The sequence below is a fragment of the Enhydra lutris genome, unplaced genomic scaffold, assembly GCF_002288905.1.
Source record: "Enhydra lutris kenyoni isolate GAN:26980312 unplaced genomic scaffold, ASM228890v2 scaffoldscaffold23, whole genome shotgun sequence".
NCBI lineage: Eukaryota > Metazoa > Chordata > Mammalia > Carnivora > Mustelidae > Enhydra > Enhydra lutris.
Genome location: NW_019154107.1, coordinates 1,546,521 through 1,564,324, shown reverse-complemented (window position 1 = coordinate 1,564,324; position 17,804 = coordinate 1,546,521). Strand labels below are relative to the sequence as shown.

At 45.9% G+C, this 17,804-nt stretch overlaps 1 protein-coding gene across 1 annotated transcript in view; it reads left to right on the top strand.

The window, feature by feature from the left end:
• Window positions 1-17,804, top strand: part of LOC111150410 (mitogen-activated protein kinase kinase kinase 15) — a 118,079-nt gene that overhangs the window by 9,751 nt on the left and 90,524 nt on the right. The window contains exons 2-3 of the mRNA XM_022507830.1: window positions 10,591-10,730; window positions 13,501-13,524. Of these exons, the coding sequence (XP_022363538.1) occupies window positions 10,591-10,730; window positions 13,501-13,524 (164 nt within the window). The remainder of the gene's footprint in view (window positions 1-10,590; window positions 10,731-13,500; window positions 13,525-17,804) is intronic.

Here is a 17,804-nt window from a genome sequence, read left to right as displayed (position 1 = left end):
AGAGGGATAAAAAAACATGAGCTTTGCAGCTCAGGTTTCCATGTTTGCCCTGCCCTCTATTGGCTGTGTGACCCTGGATAAGCCTAGTTAACATCTCTGAGCCTCATTAAAAAAAATAATCTCTAGGTAGAGATCAACACATAGTGCCCTTGAACGTAGTAAGTGCTCAGCGATGCCAGATGGTAGGGTCACATTAGGATGGTAGGGTCACTTCCATGGGGGGCTCAGACAGTTTTTCAACCCCCCAAAGTTTGGAGGTTGGAGATTTAATCCTAGCTCCATTCCTGGTCCTGTGCTGAAGGATGGAAGTGAGGAAAAGGTACAAACCTCTGCTTCGAGAGGCTCTTGATTTTTCTCTTTCTGTCAAGGTACAGAATCCACACAGAAGGGGGCACAGTCGTAAGTGTACTGCTCCATGAGCTTTCGTGAGCTCTCCAAGCTGTGTAATTCCACGCTTGGGTCAAAAAAGGGAACACCAGGAGCATCCCGGAGCGTGCTGGCATCTGCTTTGAGCCTAGCCCAGAGCGACAACTGTCTCCTGTCTCAGCATAGGCTAGCTTTGCCTGTTGGTGTACTTTTTCTTCCTTTTAAAATAAAGTTTTCTTTAATTCCAGTACAGTTCACATGCAGTGTAATATCAAGTTCAGGTATAGAATATAGTGGTTCAGTCCCATAGATCACTCGGTGCTCCTCAGGACGAGTGCCCGCCTTCAGCCCTGTCACCTGTTTCCCCCATCCCCTCCCCCATGTCCCCGACCTCCCCTCTGGTGACCAGCCAGTGTCATCCCTAGAGTTAAGAGTCTGTGTCTTGGTTTGCCTTTCTCTCTCTTTAGAAATGGAATAATATAATCTCCCTTTTTGTCTCTGGCTCCTTTCCCTCACCGTTGCGTTTGGGGAATTCCTCTCTGTTGTTAATACAGCAATGATTTGTTCGTTTTCATTTCTATGTAGTGGTTCATTGGAAGCATACACTATAGTAGGTTTTCTGTTGGTGAACATTTGGAGTAGTTCAAGTTAGGAACAGTGCTGCTGCTAAGAATATTCTACTTTAAAAAAAAAAAAAAATAACCCAAACAAACCCAAATCCCAGGAACCCAGCCGTGGTGAGATGGACTTGCTCGCCTGCAGCCTACAGCTGGCGGTAGTTTGTCCGGATTCAGAACCGGGTGCCTGTCATCGCCGCTGGGTTCAGGCCACTGCTGTTGCCCCCAGAAAAGCAGCCTGGGCCCGTTAGCAGTCGTTCCCCATTCTAGCCACCTAGCCCCGGCCCCGGGCAACCATTACTCGCCTTTCTGTCTCTCTAGATGTGCCAGAGAGCACAGCCTGTCTCGTGCGACCGGCGGCTTCTGGCTCGTGTCCACGGTGCATCCGTGTGGACGCACGTCTGTGCCCTGCGTTCCTTTTGCGTGGCAGCGGCAGTAGGAAACAGTGGACGGGTGGACCACGTTTTTATCCACCTGTGGACAGATTTGGGGCTGGTTTCTAGTTTCGAGTCACACTGTAGCTTTTTGTGTAGACATTCGCTTGCATCTGTCTTGAGTATGTGCCCAGGAGTGGGATTTCTAGGTCCCGTGGTTACTGTTTAATCTTCTTTTAAAAAAAAAATTATATTGTGATTTAATAAAACAGCTGGTATAAAATCTCTCTCAGCCACTTCCAAACGAGCCGTTCGGTGGCCTTCAGTACATTCATTTTGTCCAACCCATCTCCAGAGCCCGTCCATCTCCAAAAACTGAAACTCTCCGTCCACTGAACAACTCCCAGCTTTCCCCTCCCCGCTCCGCGCCTGGCGGCCACCATCCTGCTTTCTGTTTCTATGATGTGGCCTCCCGGGCACGCTTCACGTAAGTGGAATCATACAGCGTTTGTTCATTTTCGTGACTGGCTTATTTCATTTAATGTAATGCCCTTGACGTTCATCCGTGTTATAACACGTGTCCGAATTCCCTAGCTATTTAAGGCTGAATGATCCGTTGTAGGGATATACCCTATTTTGTTAACCCGTTTATCCATCAGTGGACACTTGGGGTGCATCGACCTGACGTTTAACCTTTTGAGGAGCTGCTTTCCAAAAGACTTGTCCAAAGTTGCTCCCCGTTTGCATTCCCCCCAGCAGCACAGGCGCGCCCCCGTCACGGCCCGGCCCCATCAGCACTGGCAGCTGCCCTCGCGGGTCTGAAGCGGGGGCTCCTGGTGGTTTTGATCCGCATTTCCCTGGTGACGAAGGATGTTGACTGTCTTTTCGTGTGTTGGGCGCTTGGCCATTTGTATATCTTCTTTGGAGAAATGTCTGTTTGAATTTCTCTTAGAATTTGCCTGTTTTTTTAGTTATTTGTCCTCTTACCATCGAGTTGTAAAAAATGCTTTGTGTTCTAGAAACACAAACTAGTACCTTGTCAGATACGTGGTTGGCAAATTTTCTCTCCCTTTCTGTGATACATCTTTAAACTTCCATGATGCTGTTTTCTAATGCACAGATGTTTTTAATTTTGATGAAGTCCAATTTATGTGCTTCTTTTATCCCATCTACACTGTTTCACCTAATTTTTTTTTCAGTTTCTTATTTATCCTTATAGCGTTTCTTTATTTCAGTTGTCAGCACGCAGCAGTCTGCAAGCTGACTGTCTTCATTTTGTGAATAAAGTTGTACTGGAACACATCCATCCCTCTCTGCACCAGCAGACACTGTGCTGCCCACAAAGCCAAAAATATTTATCTGGTCCTTTCTGGAGAAGGTGTGACCACTTGTGTTAGGTAAATAAAAGCATATATGAATGTGCATTCTTATTCTCCCTTTCTTATTTAAAAGGTACCAGGCCAAATACACTGTTGTGCATCTTGCTTTTTTCCATTAACAGCTGAGCCTGGACAGCTTTCCAAATCAGAATATGGGAATCTTCCTTTTTCTTTTTTATTTTTTTTTAAAGATTTATTTATTCATTTATTTGACAAACCAAGATCACAGGTAGGCAGAGAGGCAGGCAGAGACAGAGGAGGAAGCGGGCTCCCCGCTGAGCAGAGAGCCGATGCGGGCTCGATCCCAGGACCCTGGGATCATGGTCCCAGGACCCTGGGATCATGACCTGAGCCGAAGGCAGAGGCTTAACCCACTGAGCCCCCTAGGTGCCCCTCTTTTTCTTTTTTATAGCTGGATAGTACTTCATTGGGTGGGTGTATCTTGTTTATTTTACGGATCCCTTCTTAAAGGATACTTGCAGATATATACAGATAGACATAGATATTTTATATATGTATGTATATGTATTATTTTTTGGCTAGTAAGCCTCAGTGAACAATTTTGTCTAGGTGCTGTTTAATATGCATATGGCTTTGTTCATTAGGCACCCCGGAGTGGCATTTTGGGTATTAAAAGAACAAAGGCACCTGTAATTCTGTAGCTAGTTTCACATTCCTATCTGTGGGTTACACGATTTTGTACCTTGTCTGTCTTGATGGCTGAACTGGTTGCCAATCTTTTGACCCTCCGTAATCAGGTAGTTGAGAGATGGTATCTCCGTTTGACATCTCTTGTGTTTCCCTTTTTCTGCGTGTATTTGGGCATGTTTCCCTTTTTTTTTTTTTTTAAATTCTGAGAGCTATTTATTCATGATCCTTTCCTGTGCTTTTCACCTATTAGTTTATGGGCCTTTGGAAGAGGGTATTAATTTCTAGATCTTTCTATGTGTGGACATAAAGTCTTTGTTTTCTCTCTGTTGTCCAGATTGGATCATTTCTACTGGACATTCTTTAATGTCACTGACCCCTCTGTCATGTCCATTCTTCTTGTGAGCCCATCTGCTGAGTTTTCTGTTTTGGTTATTACAGTGTTCACTCCTAAGGTTTCCATTTGGTTCTTCTCTTTATTTGTTGAGACTCCTCCCCCATTCTTTTCAGAAGCGTCTGCCCTTACTTACTTTTTGGAGGACTTTTATAATAATTGCTTTAAAGTCATTGTCAGGTAATTCTGATCTGTGTCCTCTTGTTATCAGAGTCCATTGATTGTCTTTTCCCAGGTGAGTTGAAACATTCCTGCATCTTTGAAGGGATCCGAGTGATTTGGGACTGTACCCCGGATCTTTTGAAATCCTCTGATGAGATTCTAGGCCTTGCATATATCCTATGGAGTCCGGTGGTATTTTTGCCTTAATGGGTGGTTTAGGCTGCCATGCTCAGTTTCAGTTGTGGTGCCCTTTGTGATTTCAAAGCCTTTTCAGTGGTATTTGGCTTTGTACTTTGTGATTTACTGGGACTCCCCTTTACAGTCCTGTGGCCAGAACACCGGGGCTTTACTTAACCCACTCTGTCTCGCATGTCCCACAACTGCCCATGTTTGAGGCCAGGAATTCAGAGGGAGAAAAAAAGCGGCGGGGATTCACTGCCACCCACCTGGGGACCACAGCTCCTCCAGTTAGAGCAAAAGGTTCTGCTGTCTCAGAGGTCAGGCACCTGTAGGCCCCACTGCCACTGATAGTCTCTGCTGGTGTTGCCGTGGAATCGTAGGGGTCCTGGGTGTGCAAGGGAAGAGGGAAAAGAGAAGAGCGGAGAACTGCCTTCACTCTCTCTGAGCATTTGGAGGCCCCTTTGCTGATTTCTGAGCCAGAAGTAGGGGGCCTCTCCTGGTGCTCTCTGCATCGATACCCAGCCCCCATTTGGGGGAGGTTTCAGGCTAGAAGAGAGTGAGGGGAAGAAACGGGGAACCTTGATTTTGATTTGGTGGAATTTGGAATCAGATCTTCTCCAATCTGCTTGCTTGCTTTGCATATTCTTAAACAGATTCAATCCATTCTGCCTAGTTTTAATAGATGTGTTCAGGGAGAGACAGGCTGGAATGTCTACTCCATCTGACAGAACCAGAACTTAACTCAGACCATTCCATTTTGAGATGTTTTGTCATGAAGTGTTAGTATCCAGACTATATCTCTGCATCTTACTGATCAACTTACCAAAGGCAAAAATATCCTCAAGGCCAGCTGCGTTGTATCAGGCCAGTTCTGTCCACACAAAAGACCGCAAAAGAAGTGGATCACACGAACACAGGGCAGGGAATGACTGATATCCTAAAGGTTCTTGATCGGCCTCCAACGTAGCCTTCTAGTTATTTTGGTTGTGAGCTGGAAGCCAAGATCATTTTGATGTGAATGACCTTTGGATGTTCATTGGATCTCACAAGGCTGACGTTGTAAGTCTTGTTGGTTGGGTTCACTAGAAAAGGTATTCTCTTTTCTGAGAATGAGAATCCTGCATTCAAAAGACTCGACCTTGTGAAGTAATTTTCACAGGTCTGTGGCCAGTGAGGCATGCTTGATGGAAACCAGGAACTCTAGACATCGATTCTTAAAGAACCACGTAGGAAAAAGGGTACTGGTACACGGGGTGGGGTGAAAATTAGTTGGGGTAAGGACAATGAAATATGGGCCTGTATCCAGCAGTGAATTCCTGCCGCCATCACCGAATGAACTCTGCCCCTCCACAGGCTGTGGGGCGGACCTCGCTCAGGAGGCTTGGAGCACAGAATGGCTGAAAGCAGTAGTCCGGCGGAAGCCCTGGCCCCTAGAATTGATCTTGAAGAACAGTTGACTTCATTAAGAAAGAGGGCGTTTTCTTGTTGAAGTGGTTGTAAAAGCCACTGGTCCTCTCTTGTTGACTGGCGGTCATCGTGATGAGACAGTCAGAACAAATTCAGGAAGGCGGCGCTGTCTGCTACAATTGAGTCCCTCTGACAGACGAGTTCAGTGGTCCCCCCTTCACAGCTGGTGCTGTGTGGTCGCAGTACCTCAGGCCCTCCTCATCTCTGAAATCGCGCCATCTTGAAGGTGATGTAGGACACAGACCTTGCAGAAGAGAAAGTCATTATCTGCTGGTCAGAAGAGGGTTTTAAGAAGTAGGTCTCCACAAAAACTTTGCCAAAGAGAGTTAGGTCACAGCAGATCCCTTCATAAAAGGGCGGAAGGAAGCTGAAGAGAACATTTAGGGGATGAAGGTGAAAATACTGAGGTAGTATATTTCGGGGCTGCGGGGGAACCCTGAGTTGGAGCTGTGACGTGCACCATCGCGGATGATGGCGTCCATACGGATAGCACTTGAAGTGACAGACGCACCCTAGTGTGCAGCATTTTTTCCTTGTCAGCTGGCCGAGCAACACAAACCTGTGAGAGCTAGGTGACTGCCGTCCTGCTACGTTTCATGTGGCAAATACTTCATTGTGAGAGCTCTCGGATTAAGCCCAGTGAGTCCATTCACCTCAGAGCATAGTTTGCTTATATCTGGCATATTTCTTTGAAGAAAAAAACTGGTAGTGGACACATCTGAATCACACTTAGGAAGGTATACACATTTTATTTGGGGGTCATTCTTTCAAAAAGGTCTTGGAAAGCCAAAGATAGGGGGCCAGGTGTAGGTTCTCGATGTCCCCACTCTCCTGCCCCTGCCTCCCCCAAGACAAAGTGATACTTCAAGCAGCTGGCACCTCCCCACCCAGTCGATGCTGTCTTTGGTAAGGATTTGTTGACTTCGTGACCCTGAATTGGTAGCTTATCTCCTCCTTATAGGACTAGAAAATTGGGTCTGAAGTAGGAGGTGCTTCCTGACTAGTAAATCTAGGCTCTGTTGTTTTGAGGTAGCTTTTGGACGACTAATGTTGCCCTAAGTCTAATGAGATTTTTTTTTTAAATGTCTTCAGCGGTAAAGTTATTCTAAAATCTAGTTCATTTAGAGACAACCAATCTTACCGTCACTGCCTCACATTGCCTGGAATATACTTGAAGACTGGCATGAGCCAGTATAGTCACAGAATTAGTGTATGGTAAATCATTTACCATTATACCATTTTGTTGATGAATGCTTTGCTTTGGAAATCAGACGCTTTTAAACCACACTAGAAAATTACAGTTTTACTTACTACTTATAAAACGCTACACAAAAAGAATGTTTAAGTGTTCAAAAGTTTTTAATGAACTACCATCCGATTCATCGTTTGTCCTGATTTCCTATTAGCACGTAGCGAGATCATTGTAATTGGTGGTTCAGTTGTTTGAAAGGGACTTTGTTTTAAAATTCAGACACTTTCCTGTTAAGAGTAGGTTTTAAGGGGAGCCTTGGCTTGTGGCAAGTTCCTCATGTGGCACCCCTTCTTAAGGGTTGTTAAACCAAGATGCATAGGGTGCCTACGTGTCCCCCATCAACAAGGACGGCTTCCTTTATGCAGACTTTTCCCCTGAAGCTGGTCTGTGTCCTTAGAAACTGAAGGGTAATGGTGCTGCGAGCATGGGCTGCATTTGCAAATGAAAATCTGCCTTTTTAAAACTCTCTTTATCTGTGATGTGTTTGCCAAAGATTTAGCTGGATAAATAGGCCGTTTTACCCTCCCGTGGCTGTGTTTGAGAAAGCGAGTCGGGAAGGTCAGAAACCACCTCTGGATACTCGGGAGCCGTGATTCTGTCGTGCCCTTGGCTGTGAAACCTTGGATGAATCTTCGCGCCTCCTTTCCCCACCTGCCAAGTAAAGCCAATGCCTTCCCCGCCCGTCGACCAGGGAGGCTCGGAAATTCAACCGAGGTGTTTGTGGAATTACTTTGTAAATGTCAGAGCAGGTAACCGTTGTGGTGATTGAAGCTTTAAGGTAATTTAGGATCTCTCGGGGCGGCCGGGGGGAACCGAACAAACCCTTGATGCCTCATGTGTAATAAAAATTCCAGTGTGGTGTTTAATCATATTTAGTATTTCTATATCTGCGAAATTAATATCTTGGGAGTTGTAAAAATAAGCTGGTTGAATATTGTCGTGGTATAAATCCTCAGTGTCAACTTAGTCTAGTGACCTGAGTGACGAATGTCAGGTGAAAATGGCAACTTCGGGTACGAGACAATTTTTCTATTGACCATGGATTACTTGGAATTTTTGGTGGCGCTATCAGTCTGCTCTGTGTTCATTGGCTACTGGAAGGTCTCTGACCCGACCCTTGGTGGAGCTACGGAGGGGCTCTTTAGCAGAGGGGCTGAGGCTAGAGTACAGGACTGGACACAGACCTTCGAGAAGGTGGAGGAGAGAAGGAACTCGTGTCACCAGATTAAGTCGTCATCTCCTCAGTGACAAGCTATTGCCCTAAGTTGAAGGTTCCCTACAAAAATGGCTGACATAAGTTGGGGGCTGTTGTCCTTCATCCCTGTCTTCTGGCTGTTCCCATCACTCTGCTTTGTCTCCAGATTGCTTGCTTTCCTCAGTGAACTAATTATAGCAGTCACCGGGGCCTTGGTGTTCGCACTGTGTTGCCACTTCGTAGTAGCGTCATTAGAAAACCCGCACTTTTCGAGGTAAGTAGGTAGAGTCCAGGGGGTGAGCCTAGAAGCAGAATGTTCGATTCATTCAGCTGCAGGGTGATTTTTGACTCCAAGCAAATGTCTGTGGGGATCACTCATCCATTGGAGATAAATTAACCATCCTGGGTTGTGAAATGTTTCATCAGCATATACATTTGTCCTTTCTTGAGCAACAGCCTCAAAGGGGTGAATTTGGATATGATAGGCTCCTGTTTAAAACCCCTCATGATTATTTTTCCAGAACTTTTAGGTGAGATGTTGATACTACAGTGATTTTTTTTAAAGATTTTATTTATTGACTTTAGAGAGCGAGCAGGGTGGTGAGGGAGAGGCAGAAGTAGAGGGAGAGGGAGAGCGAATCCCGAGCACACTCCCCGCTGAGCACAGAGCCTAGTGCGGGCCCAGTCCCAGGACTCTGAGATTGTGATCTGAGCTGAAACCAAGACTAGGACACTTAACCGACTGAGCCACCCAGGGGCCCACTACAGTGATTTTTGTTTTTCTTTGCCTTCTCCTCTTTTAGCAGTATGTACTGAACTACTTGGGAATGTAATGGTGTCTGGGATTTGCTTCAAAATAATGTGGAAGGGGGTGGTGTGGGTACCAGTAGAGATGGAACAAGGCTGGCTTTGAGCTGCTCATTGTTGAGGGAAGTGAAGAGACTACGGGGGTTTCATTATACTCTTCTACTTTTATATATATTTGTATTTTTCCATGATAAAAAGTAAAAATAAAAAAACCACCCTACCCTAGGTTTCCCATTGCCTCAAGGTAGAGGCAGCCCTCTTACCTTGGCCTTCAGACCCCGTCACCCCCTGGCACCTGTTAACCCTTCCAGGTTCATCTTTTCGTGAAATTATTCGCAGTTGCCCTAATACACCCCATCTTACCTTTGGCCCTCTGCACTTACTGTCTTCTCTTCCTGCAACACTCTTGCTTTCCCTTTCCATCACCTCACCCCACTTTGCCTGACTCTTCTGGACCTTCAGATCCAAGACAACGTCACTTCCTGCGGGCCTTCCCTGACTGACCTCCGCCCCAGTGCGGGGTGAGTACCTTCCTGGGGGTTGTCTGTCATGGTTCCCCTCACTGCTGCCTTCCTGACTGATTCTAACCGCCACTTCTTTCCTGTCACTGTCATTGTATCATACACATTTTTGAGGGAATGGATTAGGCCTTGTTCTCGCGTCTTCGCGCAACGCCTGCCATAGAGCGGGCGATCCGTACATGAGAAAACAGAAGGCCCGCCCAGGGCTTGTCAACTACTAGGCATATGTAAACACGTTCCTTGTTGATGTGATGTGTTGCTCCCCTGTTTGGAGTAAGTCTCTGTAGGGCATACCTCCAGGGTCACTTGATCTACATGTTCAAGGTGATGGCGGACACGCGAGCCAGAAGGAGTGTTCCTCACAGCAGTTTGAAATAGGAAAAAGAAAGAAAAACCCGTGTATTTAGACAAGATGGCGAAAGAAATTTCCATCCAGTCTTCATACGATGGAACGCGATGTTGAACTGGAGCTAGACCTGCAAATTGGTGGTAGCACACGAACCAACAGCAAGTCCAAGAACACATATGGTGTGATACTGTGTCTATAAGGTTCAAAAACATGCAGAACTAAACAATATACTGTTGACGAATTCATACATTATAATATGCATACACATGCATATGTAAGTATATACATGTACATATAACAAGCATCTGTAACATACGCGTATCTATAATCTTGTGCGTGTGTGTACATAATACACATGCACATATATATACACGTGCGTGCATATGTATTTTTATGTATAGACATAGGCATGCAGGGAACCCATAAATACGGAGATCAGGACAGAGGTGTTCTCTGAGCAGGAGGGAGGAGATGTGACTGGGAAGAGGCACGTGAGACTCTGGCAGTACAGATAATGTTCTGTGTCTTGGGCTGCGTGGCAGGAGCAGTGTTTTACATTTCATCATACTTTATAATTTGTGTGTAAGCTAAACCTACTCTTTGGAGAGAACTTATTTCCTAATAAAGATAACCGTGAAACTGAATTGATCAGCACTTTTCAAGCGAGGCTACATTCCCAGCGCACTGAGGAAGGAAGAGGTTTCTCTTGTTGCTTTTCTTCCCCTGCCCATGGGGTCGTTTGCAGCCAGGCACTCATTACTTTCTGCTTTACCTAAGAGACTCTTGGTAGAAACACAAACTGCAGTAGTTCCCTGTTGGTGATGGGCGGGAAGTAGATGAAGCAGACTGATCACCGTGTCCTGTCCCTGTTCATCTCAGATGTTGCCGTGGTGGACATGAGTGATGTCTCCAGACAGCCTTCCCTCTTTTACCATCTGGGGGTCCGAGAGAGCTTTGACATGGCCAATAATGTGATCCTGTACCATGACACTGACGTGGACACTGCTCTTTCATTGAAGGTAAAGGGTATCATTCATCTTCTCGTGAATATTTGGCTTTGGGAAAATGGTATTACACGTTCGGAGGAAATGTACACGTAGTGCAGGAGGAGGTTGGAGAAAAAAAAAATTTGCTTGTGCAATTCCTTCCTTCCTACTACAGTTTCTCGCTCACACGATGACTTCCTGACCGCTGCGTGATCCTACGTACTGCAGAGAGGTGTTTAGAAGCAACTTTAGTGTTTTCAGGCTCATTAGGGAAGTGAAGGCAAAAACTGTTAGCTTCCATTGAAGCAAACACATGACTCTGAATCCTTTAGTGGGCAATTTGATCCAAACCTACACATTAACAAACAAAAATAGTTTCTCAACTCGAATGATAGGATGATGACAGAGAACAGTTACCAAAGTGGGGAGAAGGTTCCGTATTTAATCTGTTGTTCCCCATGCCCCCCACCACTGAAAGCAGAGCAAAACTAAAAACTTGTCTGTTCATGCACAACTCAGTAGTGATGGATATTTAAAAAAATTTATTCTTGCAAGCGTGATACAGATGTTTTTCGGATAATAGTACTTTGAAAAAAATGCTCCTATTTGGAACAGAGAGGGGGAGATGGCAGTTGGGTAGGAGGAGCCGAGTGGAGGTGCTGAATCCTGTATTGTCCACCTGAAACTAACACAACACTGTAGGCTAACTAACTGGAATTAGAGTAAAAACTTAAAAAAATGCTCATATTTGTAAAATGTGAATGTCTAAGGTGGGCTACTCTAAAACTCAAGGAATATTAACATTGTCGCATGTCTTAATATTGGTCAGAAAATCCTGGTCTGCATTAAATGATTTTAGGAGGAAAAGCTTGGTTTGTTTACAGCAGCGTTACTCAACCTTGACTGCACTTTAGAATTACTTGGACAGCTTGTAAATATCCCAATACCCAGGTCCTGCTCCAGACCAATTACATCACAGTCTCTGAGAGATTTTTTTTTTTTTAACCTCTCAAAAGCACAGCCACGGGTGAGAACCGGAGGCTTCAAATCAGCTTTCGCGGACAGCAGTTCTAAATGTCCAGCTCCCGGGGCGCCTGGGTGGCTCAGTGGGTTAGGCCGCTGCCTTCGGCTCGGGTCATGATCTCAGAGTCCTGGGATCGAGCCCCGCGTCGGGCTCTCTGCTCAGCGGGGAGCCTGCTTCCTCCTCTCTCTCTGCCTGCCTCTCTGCCTGCTTGTGATCTCTCTGTCAAATAAATAAAATCTTTAAAAAAAAAAATAAATGTCCAGCTCCCTTAGTGTTAAAAATCGCTAATATATAAATAGCACAATTTTGTGATGATAAAGTTGAACTTTTATGTGTTTCTTGAGATGTAACCCGATTTTTCTGGGTCCTGTAATCATTGGGGGTTATTTCCTGGTGGAGGTCCAGTCTGCATCAGATGTAGAACCTCTCGCTGTTCTGTATCACATACACTTGACCTAGACGTGTGCTGTGTAATTAGCGTGCAGGGCTGGGATTTAAGAAGTCATTCAGAGGACATTGAAAGAAGAAACGGGCTTATTATTTGTACTTTATGCTGTATGATAGTTTCTGAAAGGCTAGAAGCCCATCTAAATTATTACTTTTGATACTTAGATATTGATATTTTTTCTTTTACTGATTTTTCACTTAAGGTGGTTGTGCTTGCAAATATTTAGAACTAGAAAATATGAAAGGGTAGCTTGTTAAGCCTTATTTTGATGAGAAATGTGAAATTAGAAAGTATTTTTTTCCAATGCAATCTATTTTTTTAAAGATTATTTATTTATTTATTTAGTTGACAAAGAGATCACAAGTAGGCAGAAAGACAGGCAGATAGAGAACGGGGAGCAGGCTCCCCGCTGAGAAGAGAGGCCGATGCGGGACTCGATCCCAGGACCCTGAGATCATGACCTGAGCCGAAGGCAGAGGCTTAACCCACTGAGCTACCCAGGCGTTCCGCAATATATATATTTTTTTCCCTCAACAGTGCCTTAGTAGATTCCTCTGGAAAGTCCCATGACCACGATAAGTTTTAGTTTCTTAGAATATGGAAAAATCGTCCCTAAAATGGAAATGGGTTGTCTGTTCTGTGTGACACCAGAACAAGGAGGCTGCGCTTGTCATCCAAAAGCCAAAATCTCAGAATATACGAAGCCCCTTTTATGGGGCCGCTGTGTAATTATGTCTCCTCTTGTCAGCAAGTGTTGGCTTCTGGCGCATAAAGGATACACTCAACGTCTGCATCTCCATGTTGCGAAGTCAGCTGACTCAGACCGTCATCATTGGATTTGATGGTTCCTAGGCTGGTCCAGCAAGGTGGCGGAGATGCTCCGGTAGCGCCCTTGTGTGGCGAGGCTATGGGGGGCACGGGAGCCCTGACGGAGCCCCAAGGATAGTGCGGGACTTACCCGGTGGTCCCGTCCTGGACCTTCCTCGCTGGGCAGGCGAGCTGCAGGGAATTCAGAGCCCCAAACTCGAATCTCAGAGTATCTGGACAAAGGCGTTGCCCCTGCTACGGGAAGTCCTTATAACCATATATGCCCCTCCATCATTCTGAAAGCTAGCCAAGTGGCACATTTTCCCTAGAATAGGAATTTCACAGTTCTTTGAGGCTCCCCCTAGTTGAAGCTTTTCACCCAGGGGAAGCGAAGGTTTGAAGGGATTAACTCCTGCTCAAAGGTGGGTGCTAGATGGTTGGGGAGGGCAAGGTGTTTGTAGTGTTTATGGAAATAAGTGGCTATTTTTAAATGCTATATTCATCTTCTCTTTTTTTTTTTTCAGGATATGGTCACTCAGAAAAACACAGTAAGTACAATGTTTTCAGATTTTTAACCTGGTACGTGCGTAAGAGCTTGCCTGAAAATCCCAAAGATTGCACAGTGATTTCTAATTGTACCCGCCGTCATGTTTCTCAGGGGGATGGCTAGAACCTCTGTCCTTCAAGCTGCCCACTAGCTCAGGCCCCACTCCCATCCAGGGCGCAGGGCGGAAGGTCAGGGCAGGCAGATGGACTTGGTCTTCATTGTGCACTAGGACTTAGAGCCTGGAACCATCTGGCTGTCTCCTTCTGATCTGGGTTGGACCCACCAGCCACCAAGATCCTTTTTGCCGGAGCCGTTGCCTCCCACATTGGCCACCTAAGTTTCCCTAACCACAGAGAAACAAGAACTTATACGCTAGGTAATACGGGGGCCTAGCCAAGAGTCGCCTGCCACAAGCTCTGAAGAGCTAGGACAGAATTCTTCCTGCTCTCATGTATGTGCTGAAGTCTCCCAGTTTGGCTTCCAAGTGCCTGCAATGACGTGGTAATAACGCCATGTTGGTTGGAATCGTGTAATGAAATCCCCACTTTAAAGACCTTCAAATAAGTTGATGTCCTTAGACACTGTCCCAGGGTTACCCTGCACCTTTGAATGCCCCTTAAAGCTCCCATCTTCCTGGACCTGCTGCACTGTGGTTTGACCAGTCATGACGTGGATGACAAAGGACGTCTCCTTCCTCCCTTTCTAAAAAGGAAGGGCCTCCTGCCTCTTTTTCTCTAGCGGTTAGAATTCTCAAAGGGAGGACAAAAAGGCCCAGGAGGTAGACTGTCCCGAGGGTTCCCTCTCCCGGGAACGGGAGTATGCATGGCTTCACCCCGTCCACAGGAGGCCCCGCCCCGCAGCTGGGGGGCCCAGGCAGAGCTTCCTGCCCAAGATGGAAGCCTTGACTCTCCTCCTCCAAGACAGAGCATGAAGTTCTTGAAACAAAACTAGTGCTATAGTTTATGTAATTACCACCGGAGCTTGGATTTAACAAGCCGACCTGTAAAATTAAGGGATCAGAATGGGTTTGAGTTCTTCGTGGGAAGAGAAATAGGAAGACCCGTGGCTTCATCTTGTCCCGTTTATGTACTCATACTGTCCACTGATGGGGGTCGCTCTTGTTCTTTCTAGATCTTGATTTCTTAAATTACCTCCTTCACAGACATGGTGGGGATCCCGTAAAAGTAGCCTGGGGCTGAGGCTGGCAGGCATAGGTTGTAGTCCTGACCTTGTCTCTGAGTAACACTGGGCAGTCATCCTCGGTGTCCTCATCAGGAAAATGGGACGGTTGAACTCTGTCACTTGGTTCATAGAAAAATTATAGCTCTCAGAGTCTGTGGTTCTGTATTTTGCACAAGTGAAAAGGCATAACTTGGATTTAATGCAAGGAATGTCCCAGAAATGCTTATTCCTCCAAACAGGAATTACATTAAGGTGAGGTGCAAAGAAAGAAAACTCTCCATCCTGGCTGCTGGGTGTTTTGGAGCCTAGAAATATTCTTGTTCTCCAAGAGCCTTAGTGTCATTCTGTTATCATTCCACTAACTACCTTCCCTTCTGGTACATTTTCCCTCCTCTGAACACCCAGAATTCCTTCACATTCTTGGTCATTGTAATTATATCAGGGCACCATTCTCCCAAGGTTGTGGGGAGGTGTGTGTGTTTGAAATGAACTTATTCTGGAGGATATGGCAACTAATGTTGCTGCTATATTTGCCATTACTTTAGAATTCTGTGCTCAGTGCTCGTTGTCATGCTTGATGGGGTGTGAAAATTTAGAGCATTCAAGAGAACAAAATAAAGGACGAGAGGCGGCTGGGAAGGGAGGGAAAAAAAGCACCTAAGAGGAAAGGTTGAAGCGAAACAAACCTTGAGAGGTATTGTTCATGGTCATTTTCAAGTGATTTCTATTTCTGGAAAGTAGGGAGACACTTACTACTACTCCAGGTGGCAGGGAAGTAGGGCAAACCCAGAAAAGGCTGGGATCCGCAGAAAGGTCATCTCAGAGCTAATGGTGATTAAACGTTGAAAGAGAATGTCACAGTAAATCAGGTGACTTTTACTGAGAATTTGCTCGCTTGTCCCCTGAATGTGGATTGGGCTAATGCTGCTTGGAAGCAGCGGTCTGGATTGTCTAACAACACAGGTTTTGGGAAAGGATTTGATAAAACTGTGCGTCTGTGGCTTTTAAAAAAGGAAGTACGGCATAGTCCTAGGTGGTGAATTACGAAGACCTGGGAATCAGGGGTATGGATGAAATTCCCCACACTGAACATGTCTCTGAACGCTCGCAGTGATGTATGGAGATGTGGAAACCAAAACGCTTTGAGTTCTCTGCCTTCAGGGAATCATTTTATATTTCTCGAATTTTCCCTATTGGTATGTTGAACTTGGCTTCATTTGGTAAAGGGCTGGCGTATTCGGGCTCTCCAGACAAACAGAACCAGGAGGAGATACACGGAGGGGGAAAAGGAGCTATTTACTATGGGGAATCACCTCTGGTGATTGTGGGGGCTGAGAAGTCCCACCATCTGCCGTCTGCAAGTTGGAGACCCAGGAAAGCTTTTTTTTTTTTTTTTTAAACTTTATTTTTTCGGTGTTCCAAGATTCATTGTGTATGCACCGCACGCAGTGCTCCGTGCAATACCGGCCTTCCTTAGTACTCACCACCCGGCTCACACCCCCCCCACCCCATAAGACAGAAGTCCCGAGGCCTGAGAATTAGGGGAGCCAATGGGGTAAACCCCAGTCCCCAAATCAGAGCAGATGACTGTCCCAGCTCAAGCAGCAAGGGGACGAAAGGAGTAGATTCCTCTTTTCTCTGACTTTCACTCAGAGGGTTGTGGCCTCAGCGGGTTGGATATGCCACCCACAGTGGAAGCGCCATCTACGTGGCTGAGCCCCCAGGCTCAAATGCTAATCTCAGTCATGTCCGATCGGGATACCCCGTGGCCAGTCAAGGTGACACGCAGAATTAAGCACCACAGATAGGCACACTTGCTTCCCTTTCTAGAAGCATTTGTTCTGCCGTGATGGGAGGGGAGGGAAGCTGATTTCTAGGCTTCAGGCTATTCTGGGCTCTTCTGTTCTTGGGTGGAAACATAATGTCAACTTTTGTACCCAGTCCTGTTTCACAAGATGCTATTCTTCTCCTGTTCCAAGTTTTTTTTTTTTTTTAATGCTTTATTTAGGCCTCCTTTACATACCACGAAGTTCACGGACATGCCCAGGATTCAGTGATTTTTCATAAGTTAGAGTTGTGCTGCTCTCACCACCATCCGATCTGGTGTGAGAGCATTTGCATCACAAAAACACCCGTTTTCAGCAGCGAGTGTTGCTGCCCCCCCCCCCCCCGCCCCAGGGAACCACTGGTCTGCTTTGTCTTACAGGTGGACCTCTCCACAGTTTTTCCTATAAGTGGAACCATTCAGTAACGTGGTCTTTTGTGTCTAATTTCTTTCACTTCGTCTGAGGTTTCTGGGGTTTGGCCTTGCAGTAGCCCGTGGCGGTATTTCCTTTGTACTGCCAAGTCGTCGTCCTCTCGGCTGGGTATTCTCCGTGTTGTTTCTCTGACTAACTACACAAAAAAGTTGACCCAGATGAGATGTGGGCTACTCGTGATACGACAGAAGACTTGTGAGCCGTAAAGAAGTTGGGGGGGGGGGGCACCTGGACTTTTTCCACTTTTCGGTTATTGCGAATAATGTTGTTCTAAACATTCAGGTCCAGGTCTTTGTGTGGAACTACGTCTTCGTTCCTCTTGGATAAAATACCCAGGAGCGGATTTGCCAGATCATCAGGTAAATAAACGTTTAACTTTCAGAGAAACTACCAAGAGGATACTGAGAGTGGCTACAGCCTTTTTCCATTTCCGCCGGCAACAGAGGTCTGGGTTCTTCTCATCCTCCCCAGTACTTGGTGTGGTCTGTCTTTCTACATCCACTCAAGCGGGCCTGAGGCCCAGTGTCATTGTGGGCTGGTGTCTCCCCCGCGACACGTGATGCGGAGCATCTTTCCACGTGCCTGTTAGCCACTCGTAGTCTTCTTGGGTGAGCTGTTCATTAGAATCTTCGGCTCATTTTTAATTGGGTTTTTTTTTCTTTTGGTCTTATGGAGTTGTAAGAGTTCCTGTGTATTCTGGAAGCAAAGCCCTTATCAGAGACTTCATCAGTTCTTTTATGGGTCGTGCTTTTGATGTTGTATCTAGGAACTCTTAGCCTAACGCAGGGCCACAAAGAATTACTCCTGTGTTTTCTTTCTGAAAGTTCACTGTTTTGGACAC